Source organism: Halichoerus grypus, chromosome 10 (genome assembly GCF_964656455.1).
Source record: "Halichoerus grypus chromosome 10, mHalGry1.hap1.1, whole genome shotgun sequence".
NCBI classification, from domain to species: Eukaryota; Metazoa; Chordata; class Mammalia; order Carnivora; family Phocidae; genus Halichoerus; species Halichoerus grypus.
Genome location: NC_135721.1, coordinates 128,964,246 through 128,980,417, shown reverse-complemented (window position 1 = coordinate 128,980,417; position 16,172 = coordinate 128,964,246). Strand labels below are relative to the sequence as shown.

At 49.6% G+C, this 16,172-nt stretch overlaps 1 protein-coding gene across 5 annotated transcripts in view; it reads left to right on the top strand.

The window, feature by feature from the left end:
- Positions 1 to 13,330, top strand: part of ATP9A (ATPase phospholipid transporting 9A) — a 130,665-nt gene extending 117,335 nt beyond the window's left edge. For 2 of the 5 annotated variants that reach the window (XM_036064700.2, XM_036064699.2), the window contains exons 24-28: positions 2,631 to 2,695; positions 4,119 to 4,227; positions 5,600 to 5,657; positions 7,565 to 7,768; positions 9,042 to 13,330. In XM_036064700.2, coding sequence (XP_035920593.1) covers positions 2,631 to 2,695; positions 4,119 to 4,227; positions 5,600 to 5,657; positions 7,565 to 7,768; positions 9,042 to 9,178 — 573 coding nt within the window. In that variant the 3' untranslated portion in view covers positions 9,179 to 13,330. Of the gene's footprint in view, positions 1 to 2,630; positions 2,696 to 4,118; positions 4,228 to 5,599; positions 5,843 to 7,564; positions 7,769 to 9,041 lie in introns of those variants that run through there. The other 3 variants (XR_013442089.1, XR_013442088.1, XR_013442090.1) reach the window with 3 other exon arrangements.
- The last annotated feature ends 2,842 nt before the right edge of the window (positions 13,331 to 16,172 follow it).

Here is a 16,172-nt window from a genome sequence, read left to right as displayed (position 1 = left end):
AGAATAACCACAAAAGAAGAACTTGATCTTCTGGAGCTCTTCCTACACCCTGGATGCCCGGCTGCATGTTCACAATGCAGTGTCTCGTGCGGTCCTCATGGTCGCCTGCGCCCATTGTACAGACGGGGAGCCTGAGCCTCCATGAGGCTGAGAATGTGTGCAGTGTCCCTCGGGGGGCTTAGTCTACATCGGGCGGGGACTCCAGAGCCCTTCATCACGGTGTCTCCTCGAGTGCCCTCCATCCTCGGCTTGCATGGGCTCTCAGGTGGGGCAGCGTAGCCTCGGGGGCCTCCGAGGTCACAGTTCTGCCTCCAGCCGTCGCGGGTGAGAGTCGAGCTGGGTTGTCTTGATTGTTCGTCTTCTCAGGAGTAACATCTTGTTCCCATCTTGTTTCTCACAAAAGGATTCTAGAGTATTTTCCCCACCTTCTGTCTCACCAGCACCTTTAACATCTGTCATCAGGCTCTAGCAGTTAAGTGTACACTAGGGGGAAGGCCAAAGGGTGGGGAGGAAAACATTTCGGTGCTGAAAAACTGTTGACTGATTACCCTTCATGGACATTTGGTGAAAATATCACAGTTAAGTAGTGAGAACATAGGGATGATGTGACTTGAAACCCACATCTCTTTCTGACCACACCACTAAGTATCTCTGAGACCTTTAGCAAGTCATTTTACCCCTCTGGGTCTCAGTCTTCCATCTGTGAAATGGAGATGGTAAGACCTGCCTTGCCTCCCGGACAAGGCTGCTTTGAGAAGCAGAGTTCTATAAAGCATCAAGTGCAGAAGGCATCCTTACCACTATTCATAAAAACCAAACAGGATGATGTATCCAGTAAGGTGACATTTTAATCTGTGGGAAAGGCACTTAATTACCGTATAAAAGGCCTCCTCCCTTTCCAAGTAGGTGAAGTGATGCTGTTCTGTGTACATGAGCCTCCCCCTCCTCTGGCCTCTTCCTTGCCTTCTGGGGTTGATTTTATGTTTTCAATATCTATTGCATTTGTGAGCATAGGAGCCTTTAAGTGATTTTTATCAACGCAGTCTACACCCAAACAGCTATTACGGTTCATCAGACCACATCTGTACTTTTATGTTAGCTCATAGATACTGCTATGGTTTAATCACTGGGAGATTAATCAGCTTGTCCCTGGGCATGCACACACAAGCTGGGCTGGGTGAGCTGACTTCTATAAAGCCTGTATGTTGTTACTCCGAACATCAATTTAGAAAAAAATTCCAGGATGGGAAATTTTTCTTTGGGGCTGTGGAAAAAGGCCCTTCACTCCTGTCCACTGTGCTGAAAGTGGCTGGCTAAGGGCATGTCCCTGTTAGAACCGCACCTTGGCGTTGGTCTCTTCGATAGATGTGGCCGTAGTGTTTTCTTTTCCCTTAAGTGTTCTCTCCAAAATGAAGGATTTCTGGCCAGCCCGGCCCTTTTAGAGGAAGGAGGCTCTTGACGTTGATTTACAAAACTAAACACCAGATTCTTGACATTTTTACAACCATCCTTTCTGTGCTGCAGCCCAGCTGAGGTGAAGAGTCATTTGAAAGGTGGCTTTCACCTTCCAGTTCTGAAATATGACCACGGTGCTGGTGGGGCTGCCCAGGAGCTGGGCCGCAGGTGATTGGGGGTCTCGCCTCTGGTCGCACGCCCTTTCTAATCACCAGGCTGGCTCGGGCTCTCTCTCGTATTCAGCTCTTGAAAAGCCTCTAGCTGTCTCTGGCCTCTTTTTGGTTTTATACTAATAGGAATTAGCTTTGAGGCCACTTTCCTTCCGTGAACCTGTCGATGCCCAGAGAAGGAAGTGTCATGGAGTATCAAGTCCGATTTTATCTCCCCAGCCTGATTTTCACTGCCAGTAGCTACTGTTTTCCAAGTCAGGAAGCAGACATTTCAGGGAGGGTTTGGAAGTGTCTTTATTGCTCTTGTCTAACAAAGGCAGCAGGTTATGGGCTCTTTGTAAAAATTTCCAGGAACAGTAACATGTGTCCTGTAAGAAGGGACATGCCTTCTCTGCCGCCCACCTCCAGGGTGACTGGTGTACATCCTCCAGTGGGGATCTTCCCACCTCCGTGTCCATCCCTCCACCAACTTGTTTATCAGTCGCAGCCCAGAGAGGCGGCGCTTCTGAGCTCTCAGGACTGCGGGTTCTGGAGACAGAGCTGGGCTTGAGCCCTGCGGTGCCCTTTACGTGCTCAGATTCCCCTCCTGTGACATGCAGGTGATAGGAGGACTGGATCTCATGGGTGGTTCTGGGCATTCATGGAGATCACACAGAGTATTCCTGGGTCCAGCCTGTGTCAGTTAAAGTCCGTGTTCACAGAGGGTCTCTGGAGCTAAACCACCTGGGAACGACTCCTGGCTCCCATCACTTACGAGCTGTGTGATCTTGGGCAAGTCCCTTAACCTCTCTGTGCCTTACTCTTGTCATCTGTGACTAGGGGTTGATGATAACAGTACCTACCTCATAAGGTGATTGTAATTGTGAAATGAACTGATTTCCTTAAAGCACTCACAACGGTGCTGGGGAGGTTTGTGCCGTGTTAAGTGTTGGGTGTTGTGTTATTATATAAGCATAGGGATTTTGTCATGATTTTTGGTAACATCCTCCTTTCTCCTTGGCACAGGCTGTCTTTTCCTCCGTGTTTTACTTTGCCTCCGTTCCTCTCTATCAAGGATTCCTCATCATTGGGTAAGGAAATCTAGGCAGGGTATTAATTTTTTATGAAACCTCCCTAAAATGCCACAGATGAGAGAAGAAACATGGTGTCTAGACTGTTTGGTCCCCAAGTTGTCCGCGATGCAGTTCAGAACCTTCTCGAATTTTCATTAGTTTTTTTGAACTGGCCAGCCTGTAACCAGATGGAGGAAGTGGAGTCCAGTATGTTTGTGGTTCATAGCACTTGGCCGTTTGTACCTGGAGATGGAAAAATGTTTGCCCATGAGAGTCTGAGCTGATCGGTGATTGGCAACCAAAGCAAGATTGAAGGTTCAGACTCAGTGATTTCACTGGGGTCTTAGAAAAAGTGAAAGGGGAGCCCTGGAAAGTACCCTCCCTGCTGTGGACCCCAGTAGAACGTTCTGCTGCTGGGTCTGTAAGGTGGGCCAGAGCTTTGCTCTCTTGGGGGACGTACCTAACAGAGCTTCGTTGCTGCGTGCTGCTGACCTATTAGACTAGGGTGTCACTTGGACATTTGCTGCCTTCAAACCCAGCCCCATTCCTGACTTGGAATTCATGACGTTCCTTTTGATCCTTCAGAGAATGTGCTCAGTCTGTGAATTGCCCAGGTAGGTGGAGTTTGGTTACCACACACCCTAGATGGAGACGCATGTAGGGCGCACTCCTGGTCGTGAAGAGGTGGGAAGCATAGAAAGGCCGGCTGGCCCCGGGGGAGAGTCTTACGAAGGACGCCTGCCTTCTTTTTATGTTGGCCCATTCAGTCTGAGAGTCGGCAGTGGAATTCTGCTTGCTTCTGATTGGACAAGTGGACTGTCTTTTATCAGGTCCCAGAAGAATGAAAGAACATGCCAGAGTGTAGGCAGGGGCTCCCTGTGGGCTTCCATGACTGGACCCCTCGTCCCTCTCTGTTCCCATTTCCTTCTCTCTGCCCCTCACTCACTCAGCTCCAGCTGCACTGGCTGCCTTGCTGTTCTTCAGACAAGACGCACTCTCACCTCAGGGCCTTTGCACGCGATGCTCTCGCTGCCTGGGATGTTCTTCCCTCCATTTGGGCATGACTGCCTCTCACCTTCTATGGGTGTTTACTCAAATGCCACATCCTTTGGGCACCCTCTCTAAAATCACACCACCCCCATGTCTCTTTCCTTCTTCCCCATTAGAATTTCCTTCTTAGCACTTACCTGCAACACACAGTGTAGTTTACCGACTTTGTTGACTCACTAACTAGCACGAAAGCTCTCCGAGGGCAGATGTTTCCGTCTGTTTTTCATCTGAATCTCCTGTGCTTAAAACCAGCCCTGGCACAGAATAAGCACGCAGTGGATGGTTGTTGAAGGAATGAATGGAAATTGGGCTGCAGAGGCTGGAGAAACAAATTGCTCATATTCCTTCGGCTGGGTCTTACCTGTGGTGACTTCTGCCCCCTCCCCCTCAGGTACTCCACCATTTACACCATGTTTCCTGTGTTTTCTCTGGTCCTGGACAAAGATGTCAAGTCGGAAGTTGCCATGCTGTATCCTGAGCTCTACAAGGATCTCCTCAAGGTTCACTGGACTCCTGCTTCCCTCCCTCATTCCTTCCTCCTCCTTCCCCCTCCTTCCCCTTCTCTCTCCCTACTTTTAATTTATTTCACACAGACCCTCCATATCTGGTTTGAACACACTGATTTGAACTGGTGGTTTCTCAGAGGAAGGTGTGGGATTTTATTTTTTTCCTTAAGAAAGTAGTATATGCACGTGTAAAGAATATTAAACAGTACGGTAATATGTAAACTGCAAACAGACCAACTAACAACTTTAAAAAAAAAGCCCTGATGGTTCCATCCTGCAGCTGGTGCCTGCTTCCAGAAGTGTCCTTGTGTACACTTCCAAAAAAAGTGTGTGTGGTATGTGGTGTGTGTGTGTGGTGTGTGTGTTTGTGTGATATGTGGTGTGTGTGGTGTGTGTGTGGGGGGGTGATGTATGTGGTGTGTGTGTGGTATGTGCTGTGTGTGTGGTGTGTGTGGTATGTGGGGTGTGTGTGTGATGTGTGTGTGTGGTGTGTGTGTGTGATGTGTGTGTGGTATGTGCTGTGTGTGTGGTATGTGGTGTGTGTGGTGTGTGTGTGGTATGTGCTGTGTGTGGTGTGTGTGGTATGTGGGGTGTGTGTGATGTGTGTGTGGTATGTGGGGTGTGTGTGATTGTGTGTGTGTGGTATGTGGTGTGTGTGTGATGTGTGGTGTGTGTGTGGTGTGTGTGGTATGTGGTGTGTGTGTGTGATGTGTGTGTGGTATGTGCTGTGTGTGTGGTATGTGGTGTGTGTGTGGTGTGTGTGTGGGGTGTGTGTAGTGTGGTATGTGGTGTGTGTGTGTGGGTGTGTATGTGGTATGTGTGTGGTGTGTGGTGTGTGTGGTGTGTGTGTGTGATGTGTGTGTGGTATGTGGTGTGTGTGTAGTGTGGTATGTGGTGTGTGTGTGTGGTGTGTGTGTGGGTGTGTATGTGGTATGTGTGTGGTATGTGGTGTGTGTGTGTGGTGTGTGTGTGTGTGGTATGTGGTGTGTGTGTGTGTGGTATGTGGTGTGTGTGGTGTGTGGGTATGTATGTGGTGTGTGTGTGTGATGTGTGTGTGGTATGTGGTGTGTGTGTGTGGTGTGTGTAGTGTGGTATGTGGTGTGTGTGTGGGTGTGTATGTGGTGTGTGGTATGTGCTGTGTGTGTGTGTGGTGTGTGTGTGTATGATTTCATTTATTTGTCCTCAAGGAATTTTACTGAAGAGCAGATTTATTTCCACTTAATATCAATTCTCTTTAAAAAATGTACTTTCTCGAATGTGTTCAGATACACGCACGACACTTTTTTTGATGGAAGCAGGCAGGTTGCCTCGTTAGTGGAGGAGACAAGCACGGTAGTAACCTGCTCTTTCTCGCTTTCTCATTTAGGGAAGACCGTTGTCCTACAAGACCTTCTTAATATGGGTTTTGATTAGCATCTATCAAGGTAAGGAAAGCAAGACCACCTGTTGTCTCGTGCTAAGGGTCAGCTTTTCTGTTGTCCATAGAACATGAAGAGAAGAAGCTGGAACCCTGAAATTTGGTTAAGGAGCGGGACAGTGCGCCCCAAGGGAGGCCCTGCTCGGCGTGTTCTAAGGACTGGAACATTCAGCACGGTGATAGATCTGTGAGGTGGTGCCATCTGCCTCATGAGATAAAGTCCGAGAAAAAGATAAGGGAGGGGCACCTGGGTGGCTCAGTCAGTTAAGCGTCTGCCTTCGGCTCAGGTCATGATCCCGGGGTCCTGGGATCGAGCCCCGCATCGGGCTCCCTGCTCCGCGGGAAGACTGCTTCTCCCTCTCCCACTCCCCCTGCTTGTGTTCCCTCTCCCACTGTGTCTCTCTCTATCAAATAAATAAATAAAATCCTAAAAAAAGAAAAAATAAGGGATACTACTCAAAACCTGACAAGGTCCTTAAGCCATTGTAACAAAGTGTTAGCTTTCTGGAATGTTCTAATACTTTTTCGGAGGTCAAGTTCTAGTTTTTGAAAGATGTATTTACCTCAGTGGCCTCCAGGGAGGGTCCCTCAGATTGCAGAGACTTTGTAAGATGACTTACAAGTATAGGAGAAGAAAATATCAAAACCCTTGTTGGTGTTTATTTCTATTTTGAGGTATGTTTTATAATGTGCACATAATTGTGCAGTGGTCCTGATATCTGTCTATGTCTGCCCAGGTACCAACATACAATTTACAGATATACTTTGTATGTTGGGAGGTCTTACTGATGGGACATCCAACCAAAAGGTGTAGAAACCATTGAAATTGTTGGCAGGAGGTTAAATTGTCATTAAAAAATAGAGTGTTTTTTTTTTTTAAGAACTCTATCAGAGTATAATGTATGCATAGATTTTTGCAGCTACTTTTTATGTACAGAAGTTCATAGATAATGAACAGGGAAGCTCCATGTCCCCCCTCCATCTTTAACCCTGTCACAGTAGACAGTGGCTTGAGGAGGTTTGGGGTTTAGCATCTAGTAATATTCTTGTGCTGCTTGTGGTTGTGATCTACGCAAGCACCATCACCATCTATTTGGTTCTGCTGTGCTAGAAAAACACGTATCCGTACCCTGTACCCTCCTCCACTTTCCTTTCTTGCCTTGTTCTAGGAGCATGACACTAAGTGTCTCTGGGTTACCTCTGTCATTTTGTGTGTGTGTGGGGGGGGTGGTGGCTAAAAAAACACATGACCTAAGATTCACCATCTTAACTCTTTTTAAGGGCGCAGTTCACTAGTGTTCAGTGTATTCACAGTGGTGAATTACATTGTACATTTATAGCGTTACATTGTTGTAAGAATAGATCTCCAGAGCTTTTTCATCTTGGGAAGCTGAAACTCTGTCCCCGTTCCCCCTTCCCTTTCAATTCCACCAACGTGACTAATTTAGATACCTCCTAGAAGTAGAATATCCACAGTATTTGCCCTTTTGTGACTGCTTACCTCTGTCATTTTAAATAATAGATTTAAGCTTAAATTTCTCTTTCTTGTTCCATCCACTCCAGATAGTTACTCTCTCCTGCCTCTCTTCTTTCTTCTTTCCATCTCTCTCCCTCCTTCTCTTTCCTTCCTCTTTCTCCCTCCCTTTCTCCTCTTCCCTGCAATTATAGACTCCTTATTATATAAGGTCCAAAGGGAAGATGGGAAACCAGAATGGGACACCTCTTTAAAATCTCCATAAAGCAGCACTCGTCAGCCTCATTTAGCAAGTGTCATCTTTCATGTCTAAACGGAAAATAAACAAAAAGGAGCCCCCGCTTGTGAGCAGCCCCGGGAGCCCCGGGCGGGGAGCACGGGGGGCGGCATCTGCGGGCGGGCAGGGCGGGGTGGGACGCCGGCTTCCTCTGCCTTTGCAGGGAGCACCATCATGTACGGGGCCCTGCTGCTGTTTGAGTCGGAGTTCGTGCACATCGTGGCCATCTCCTTCACATCGCTGATCCTCACTGAGCTGCTGATGGTGGCCCTGACGATCCAGACGTGGCATTGGCTCATGACAGTGGCCGAGCTGCTCAGTCTGGCCTGCTACATCGCCTCCCTGGTGTTCCTACACGAATTCATCGGTAAGAGCCCCCCGCGCCCCACCCTGGGGCTGCATCCTAGCAGTCGGGTCCGGGGGCCTCCCGGGACTCATCCTGAGCTCTTTGTCCAGCAGGCCTTGGCACTCAGCGGCCCCCATTTTGTTACTGGCGTCCCCTTGGGGCAAGTGGCAGTTGTGACTCAGCTTCCTGGAACAGAGGTTCTCGGGCGTGATGTCAATAGGGTTTCCTTTTAAAAGCACACTGTGTTAACTGGCTTAGAAGGGGATCCCATGTAATTCAGCAAAGACCAGGTGGGATTCTCGAGGGAGCTGGTCACTGCTGGGCTCTGGGAGGCTGTGGAGAGGTCAGACGTCCAGGTCTTGCTCATGAATAAGTGCTAGCCCTGCAGGATTTGTCCTTATCAGGAGGTGGAGAAACTCCGCCTTTCCCTGAAAGCACCTCTGATTCCATCTCTTGTTGATCAGCAAACAGTCCTTAAGGTTCTGGTAAAGGTAAGAGGAGCATCCTGTGAAAAGTGAAGTCCTCAAGGAGTTTCACACCTGTCCTGAGAGTCTGTCCGAATGGGCTTTGTGAGCGCCTGCTGTGTGCGCAGTGGCTTGGGGGTGTTGAGCTCTGCCCTCGGGAAGCTGCCACGGGGCCGGGTGGGCAGCCACGGATGGGCTCCACGGCTGGGCACTCAGTGGGACCGTGGCCGGTGCCAGCCGCCCGCTCCCCATCCTGAGCTCCACTGTTGCGGAAACCCACGGCCGTGCTCTGCTCTCGCAGAACCCTCTGGACTGCAGGCTTACTGTCCAGCAGAAGGGGGCACCCGTGCTTAGCTGGAAGCCCCCCGGGGCTACCCGTTTCCCACTTGGCACCGCCCTCAGGCCCCGCTGACCGGGGCTTTGGTGATCATCCCAGAGGCGAAGGGAGAATATTTCTGGTGTCGGAGTGCCTTTCTGCTCTCGGGCGGCAGGGTGTACAAAGAAAAACCCCGGCTGTCAGATTCCACATCAGAAACACCTGTAAGAATTGTTTGTGCCCCTCGTTTTCTTTCCCTGGTGTTGGAAACAGCATTTCAGTGACCGTCAGTGAATTCAGCTGCAGAAGCAGGTCAGAGAGAGGAGGGAGCTGGGAGAGTCCAGGCCCTGCGAGACTGAGCCGAGGAAAAGGGCCAGTGGCAGGAGGCCACGTGTCGGTGGCGGGAGACCGCTCCCCCCATTCCCCCGGATCACTGTGCTGGCTATTCTGAGCTGCACACACCTTCTGGAACATTCTGCCTGCTGCTCACTGCTGTCTTCCCGTTTGCTTGCAGATGTGTACTTCATCGCCACTTTGTCGTTCTTGTGGAAGGTCTCCGTTATCACTCTGATCAGCTGTCTGCCCCTGTACGTTCTCAAGTACCTGCGGAGAAGGTTCTCCCCGCCCAGCTACTCGAAGCTCACATCGTAGGCGCGCGGTGGCCTCTGCGCTCTCCTCGCGGGCAGAGTTCAAGTTGCGTTGTTCTTAACCGCCACCTGTGGATCTTGCAGTAATTGCTAACACGTGCAGTTTTGACGTGAAAAGGCTCTGCATGGAGTCCTGACGCTGAATGATCGGGGAGGTTCCTGGAAGGGGCCCACGCGGGGCTGCTCGGGCCCCTGGCGGTTCGGCCCGGGGTGAATGTACATATGTTAAAGCTGGTGGCTCAGCTAACAGATTTATACATGGGTCACTGTGCAAGCTTTCTATGACTTGAATTTTGTTGTCATGTGATAAAAGTTTGTCTAATTGACGATTGTAGAGGGGTTTTTGTTTTAAACCATCTTAATGTGTGTGTACTCTACATCTTTCTCACTCTTAAAAACCAGTTGTTTCAGAGAAATGTAAAAGCTCTTGGTATAGGTTTGTGGGAAAAGACCGTGACTTTGGTAGAAAGTTATGGAGACGGTAATCTCAAGGTGGCAATGCGGAATATCCTGTCCGAGGTAGCGCTGATCACTGAGGCCGCACCGGCTTCCTAGAATGTCACAAAGCAAATGGGAGGAGAGAGAGTGAGAGAACGAGCCGTAAATCCAGTCTGGTCTCCTCCCTCGGACTCAGCATCTCCAGCGCTTGACTTAGCTTCACCTGCCACCTCGTAAAAGAATTTCAAAAGTCTTATCCTGCTTTGTTCGGACCTGGTAACAATTATCAAGCCTGTGGCCGGCTGAGGACACCCTCAGATGTTTTCAGCAGAGTTGTTGTAGCAGGAAACGTGCCACTGAACAGCTCCCAAACGTGTCGACAGAGTGATAAGAGACTCAACTAATTCTTTAGACAACGCTGCACATGTGGCCGGGCCCCTCCGAGTCCCGAGTGCAAGGTCAGGGATGGGGGCTCTCGGCTTCCACACAAGTCTGTTCCCCATCAGGAGGCCGAATGACAAAGGCAGAGGCGTCTCACGTGTTGCCGCGCATCGTTCGGCGGTGGCTGCCCCAGTGGGAGGAGGCCCGGGCTCTGTCGTGCTGCCTACAGCTTTCAAGGGGAACTTGCTGGAAGGCAGGTGGTGGCAGAGATCCCTCCCCCACAGGGACAGAGTACACGCATGTGTGTTTCTCATAAAGCTGTGGCTTCTCGCTTCAGAGGAGGAAGGGGGTGTGCAAGGCCTGCACGGGGTGGGGCAGGGCATTCGTTCTTGGGTTTTCAAGTCGCTCGGCGCCGCAGCCGCGTAGCATGGCACCAGGGTTCGGCTGGTAGACCTTCCAGAGCTGACCGTGCTCTAGATCTTGGACTTGGATTGATTCCTTCAGCCCTTCTGCCTGTGTGTGCTTCAGGGCTCCGAGCCCGGCCTGGTGGCGGCGCCCACTACCCTCCGGGCAGCCGGTTCTGGGGGAGTTGGGGGCGGGAGGAACAGGCGGTGGTCCCCTTGCCTGGGGAGCCCTCTCAATATGCTCGTGTGTTTATGTTGCCCGTTTAAAACTTCGTAAAATGGCCGTAGTTTCGGGCCCTGGGAAGCTGGCTGTAGACGTGGCTTCGGTGTTAAGGTTGTGCATTTCTGCGGTCACGTTTGCCTTCCTGTGCCACCCGTTCCTGCCACGCAGAAAAGACCTATAGAGAATATAGGTTGCAGTGAATGAATGGTTATTTAGGAATAGGGCCTCAAACTCTCAGGAAGATCAGACACGTCTGACGTCTTCCTGAGTGACGTTACGGAGTTTCATAGGTAGGGGAGGGGAGCGTGGGGCTGAGAGTTTCACACTTCTGATCTGTGTTTTTGGAAGTCCGATTATAAGTCTTAAGTCGTTCCGTTCTGAGTTTGCAGACCCTGAAACTGGCCTTCTTCACAGACAGGTGATGGCTCCTGAGGTGGGGCTTGTAGAACCATTGCTAGGAAATTTTAGATGCTCCCAGCAGATAGAGGGAGATGGTCTGTCTGGTTTTTTCCCTCAAGTCCCAAGTTTGATCCAGGTGTGTGAGTTGACTTTTGAAGTCAACACCTGAGATACTGCTTGCCATCTCCAAGGAAGGAAGCTTCTCAGAGAGGCTGACGAAGTCCCCCTGCCCCCCGGAAGTTGAAGGATGCTTGTCTATACCATTGCAAACCTTTTTGTCTTGTCTCGGCCACACTCTGGTAGGCAGTCAAGGGCCAGAGGGACCGAAACCCAAGTGGAGCCCAGACCACCATGCCGTGGAGCGGCCCCATTAGTGGGCAGCCCGCTCACACCCCCTGCCGGGGAGGCCTCGAATGTCCAGGAACACGCGTGCTTCTCAAAGTTGGAGCCCCAAAGGGCAGGAGCCTCACCTGCACACATCAGACTCATCCCAGCAGAGAGAAGTGGTGCACACACGGGTTATCTTAGTTATGGGGGAAGACAAGCACCCGAGCTGCTTTATAGGCAACTCCTGAGTTCATAAACCATAAGCATAAGGATTCTGTTGACCATTTCCTTGGTTTACCAAGGAAGAATTTAGGAAGCACCACTGACCCCTTCCCCTCTTTTTGGACCTCAGTGGGACCTAAGTCTCTGACAGCTGATTTAATTCGAGGCTGGAGGCCCCACGGCATGCAATCAGTGCTGTTCATACATTTCTCCTTAAAGTAAAAATTATACAACCCCCCCCCCGACACCACTACCCATTTCTGTCACAGCTCATATGTTTTATGATGATTTTTATTCGATCTTTTGGTGATGGTTGTGTGTGCGTGAGGACAATGGGATCTGTTTGTGGTTTCTCCTTTTTCCCTCCTTCCTTCCTCTAAGAAAATGACCAGATGGAGCTTCTCTGTCTTCAGTAATTTCTGGCGCCTGACGGTGTTGGCCCTGGTTTGGTGGCTGGGCGAGCACAGGTGCGAGTCGTCCGCGCTGACGGGGGCTGCTCGGGGCGGCGGACTCCCGACACGGAGCCACGGAGGCCATCCCCGGGAGCGTCCTGACACCGGAGCAGACCACCTGTTCGCAGCCCCTGGGAGTGGGGAGACCAAGAGCCGGGGTGTCTCCCACTGTTGCGGTTATTCTCTCCAGGTCTCGGGCCAGCTTCCCTTAGTAAGAGAAGCCCCTCCGTGTCGCAGTAATCTCGAATACGAGTGTCTGCTGACCCTTCCCTTAGTGTGTTCTCTGCGGAAAGTTTAGGTTACACTGACAACTTTTGAATGTATTTTGAGTTTTGTGCTCATTGGAAATTGACACGATAATGCCTCTTCTTTCTCTGGACTTTTGCTTTTATACTTTGTTTTGTTTTTACTGGGGTGGGGATGGGAACGCCCTCATGCCTTTATGGGGCAGCATTTTAAACCTTTGCCAAAATTTGCCGATGGCACCTACATGTGCTTCCACTCCATCCTATTGAAGGCAAACACCTGTCAGCTGTTGTATCTTTAATCTGTGTGTGTTTAAGTGTGGGTGTGTGTATGTGAGTGTGTCACCTCCAATTTTTTGATGAGATACTTGGTTTGCATTTAAATCCCATTACTCCCAGCTTTGTTTTCATTAAAAAGCATACAAGGAGCTTTGTAAATACAACCGATTTTATCTCTCCTCCCTTCCTTTAATGTAAAGCCTTTTGTCATGTATACTTACGGGGAAATATTTCCACTAATGATGTTCATTTCGTCTTGGAAAAGTATTATGTTTTTGAATGGAACGGAGAGGCACACCACGGCGTGCGCAGCGCCCCGAAGACCTTGAGCTCCGCGGCACCTGCTCATGCCCCAGCAGCTTTACCTGCGGATCCGTCCTGGTCACTCCATGGTCAGAGGTGCCATCCGTTCACTTCACTGGGCAACGTCAGTGAATCCTGTGTTTGTGGTGGGGGGGGGACAGGTGGGGGGGTGCACAAAAAAAGTTGTGGCTAATTTATGATTTTGTTGCAATGGGGCTAACTGTAAACTCTCCTAGGAGTCCACGGCTGCCCTGTTAGTAGGTCTGTACGGGTGATCGCCTTGCAGATACTCACCAGGACAGCGTTTTGTCATTAGAGGGAAGCCTGGTACAGGATGCTTTAATTTAGCAGGGACTCCCAGATGATTTAAATTCTCGATCCTGTGATGATACACATGTGATCCTGCGTGTTTCTGAGCGGTTCTCCTTTCATGGTCTGCCAGCCTGGCCCGTCGCTGTTGCCCAATAAAGCTTGTGTACTTTATGCCTTTGGGGGATCATTTTAATTTGTGCAGAAACATGAATTCTGGTGTCAAAATGAAGGCTGTTTTGTGTGTAACTCATGGTATGAAAAGTGTGAATAGCTTTTTCTCCAGTTAAAGTTATTTCGATTTTGACAAAGAAAAAAAAATCCCATCCCAAACCCATGCATTATTATTCTGTACTGTTGTCTATTCCAGACATGTCAGAATTTCAAAAGGTAATCGATATAAATAGGAAGAAACATAAGATTCATTTTTTATTTATACACACAGTCCTTGATCAGTTTAGATACCTTTTTTTTTTTTTTTAAATCAAAGGATAGATTTAGGAACGCAGTCACCTAAGTTTTAGGCAGAGGAGGTTTGTAAGCTGTTGTGTAGGAAGTGGAGGACATGTTTTATTCATTTCACCCAGTGCCTCTGAGCCAGGTAGAGCCGGGAAGCACTTTTGGTCGTCACAATTGGGGCGGGCTGCTCAGGGACCTAATGAGGGAGAGGCCAGCGATGCTGCAGGACGGCCCCCACAACATGGAATTACTCGACCGGCATGTCCAACGTGCCGAGGTTGAGAACCCTCCTCCCCACCCCCCTACAACCCGCACGTGTCCCATTTATCATTTGCAGGAGACTTTCTTCCTTCCAGAGGAGCGCAGCGATGGGAACGCCTGTGTCTCAGGGAACCAGCTACGTACACACCCAACTGGCCAAGTGTTTTAATTAGGAGCTGTTTGCGGTGTGGGCTGCTGGTTTCCTCCTCCTGGCTCTGCGCTGCAAGGGTCATCCTCAGTTTATCGATTAGAAAGGGAATCGTAAACTAGCCGCCTCTCAACCCTGTAGTGGCTCCTCTGGGCATATTGGAGGCGCGTGCTCTCAGCCCCTGTGACCTGGGTTCCAGAGGGGTGGACAGACCCACGGTACTTTTCCGGAACGGGGTGCTATCAAGGTAGCCCTGCCTCGGCTGTGAAATTCCATGCGCGTGCAGACACTGCCCCCTTCGCGCCACTAGGGGGAGCTTGAGATCGAAAGACCTTTATGTTTCCTGTTTTCAACAACCAGGAAGGTCCCGGAGCCCAGCCGCCCTGTTCAAGACGCCGCTTTCATAGCTCAGAACTGATTTCATGGCCAACGGCTCTGTTAAAAACAGACATTTCTTTTTATGTTGTTGACCAGACTGTTTTGCTGGACTTCACTTAAAAAAACACACGCACAAAAAAACTAGGGTTGGGAGGGGGGTGTGTGTGGGAGATGAATATTTATTTGATCTTGGATATTTGTATTCTTGAATATTTGGCAACTGGGAGGCCTTGCCCTACTCCTTATTCGGGCTAATAAGGTTTTGAGACGAAATGTTCCAACACCCCAAGTACTTTAACTGTTTTTGTTATGAAACTTTTTCAGGGTGACATGAAGCCCTGCGGTATTTGTGAGGAGATCTATAAATGATGGATTTGCTCACCTCAAAATAGAACTGTAGTCGCTCCAAACTTTCCAGAAGTCGAGCACAGTAACAGAATTCATTCAGGACTTGCTAATTTCCTACTTGAAATGGGTTACATAACAAGAACAGTCCCGCCTTCGTGCCTCTCAAAACTACCCGTGTAGTGATGGTGAAATGTATCATTAAAAGCTAGAAATAGCTTTGCTAAACTCTGGGAAAAAGAGGTTTTTTCCCTGATAGCTCCCCCTTTCCTTCACCCAAACATTGCATAATGTTAAAAAAGTCAACTCTTTCCGTGGGATTTAATTTCATCCTCCATGTGGCTGTGGTCGGAGGGATAACTTCAGCACTCTGGGGGCTGGCAGATTTTTGGAGGATCACGCATCCCCGGATCAGTTTCCATCCGAAGGCTTAGCAGACAAACACGCCCGATCCTGGGGTTTCTCCCTTCCCCTCCTGCTCCCCCTTTGGTGGATGAGTTATCTATAACGTAGTGTCTTTTCAGAGAGCCTGCCTTCTTGTAGGAATGTCAAAGCCAAGCCACCCTTCAGCCTTCTGTGTTGAGGTTTGGACTTTGAAGTGCATTCCCGCTAAGAATTGGGGTAACTGAATCATGTTGTGAGGTCACTAGCTCCGCAACCTGTACCCGACAACCAGGCGGGCCCCATTTCTTAGAACTCAGCCTGCAGGTTCTGTTTGCTCACACTAAGAACTTGGTGTTCCAAGCCTCTGCGGTCCATTTTCAAGAGATTTAAGAGCAAGGCATTTTCTTTTCTTCTATTGGGTCCAGATAAGCCCAGAAATATTTTTAAGTTTTCTTCAAGAAAGATTGCAGAATCCTGAAAGAGAAAGGGGGACAGGGGTTATATGGAATATGCTTTTTCATTCATTCATTCATCAAATATTTACTGAGCACCTACTATGTGTTGGGTACTGTTCTTTGGGCTGGAGGACAGTGGAGAACAAGATGGGCAGTCCCTGCCTTCACGGTGATTACATCCTTGTATGTGTGTGAGAGAGAAGACAGATACAGATTCTAGTGTCCTAAGAACAAAAAGGGGTGGGCAGAGGGCATTGATCAGGTAGGAGTAAGACTGGAGAAAGTGATGGGGATCAGAGAAGCAACCCTTTGGGGATGGGCCCACTGAAGCAGAAGCCTGAAGGATAAAGAGGAGGGAGTTGTGGCAAGGTCTGGGGGAAGCAGCATTCATGCAGTGGGGTGTGCAAAGGCCCTGGGGTTGGAAAGGCTGGGTATGTTGGAGGAGCAGAAAGGGGCACATGGCTGGCGTGTTAAGACCAAGGGGGAACATGGAGGAGATGAGGGCTGGGACAGAGGTTAAGGCCTGCAGACCATGGCGTTCAGACTAAGGCGCCCTGTCTGAGAACTGAGCAAGCATTATTCAAGT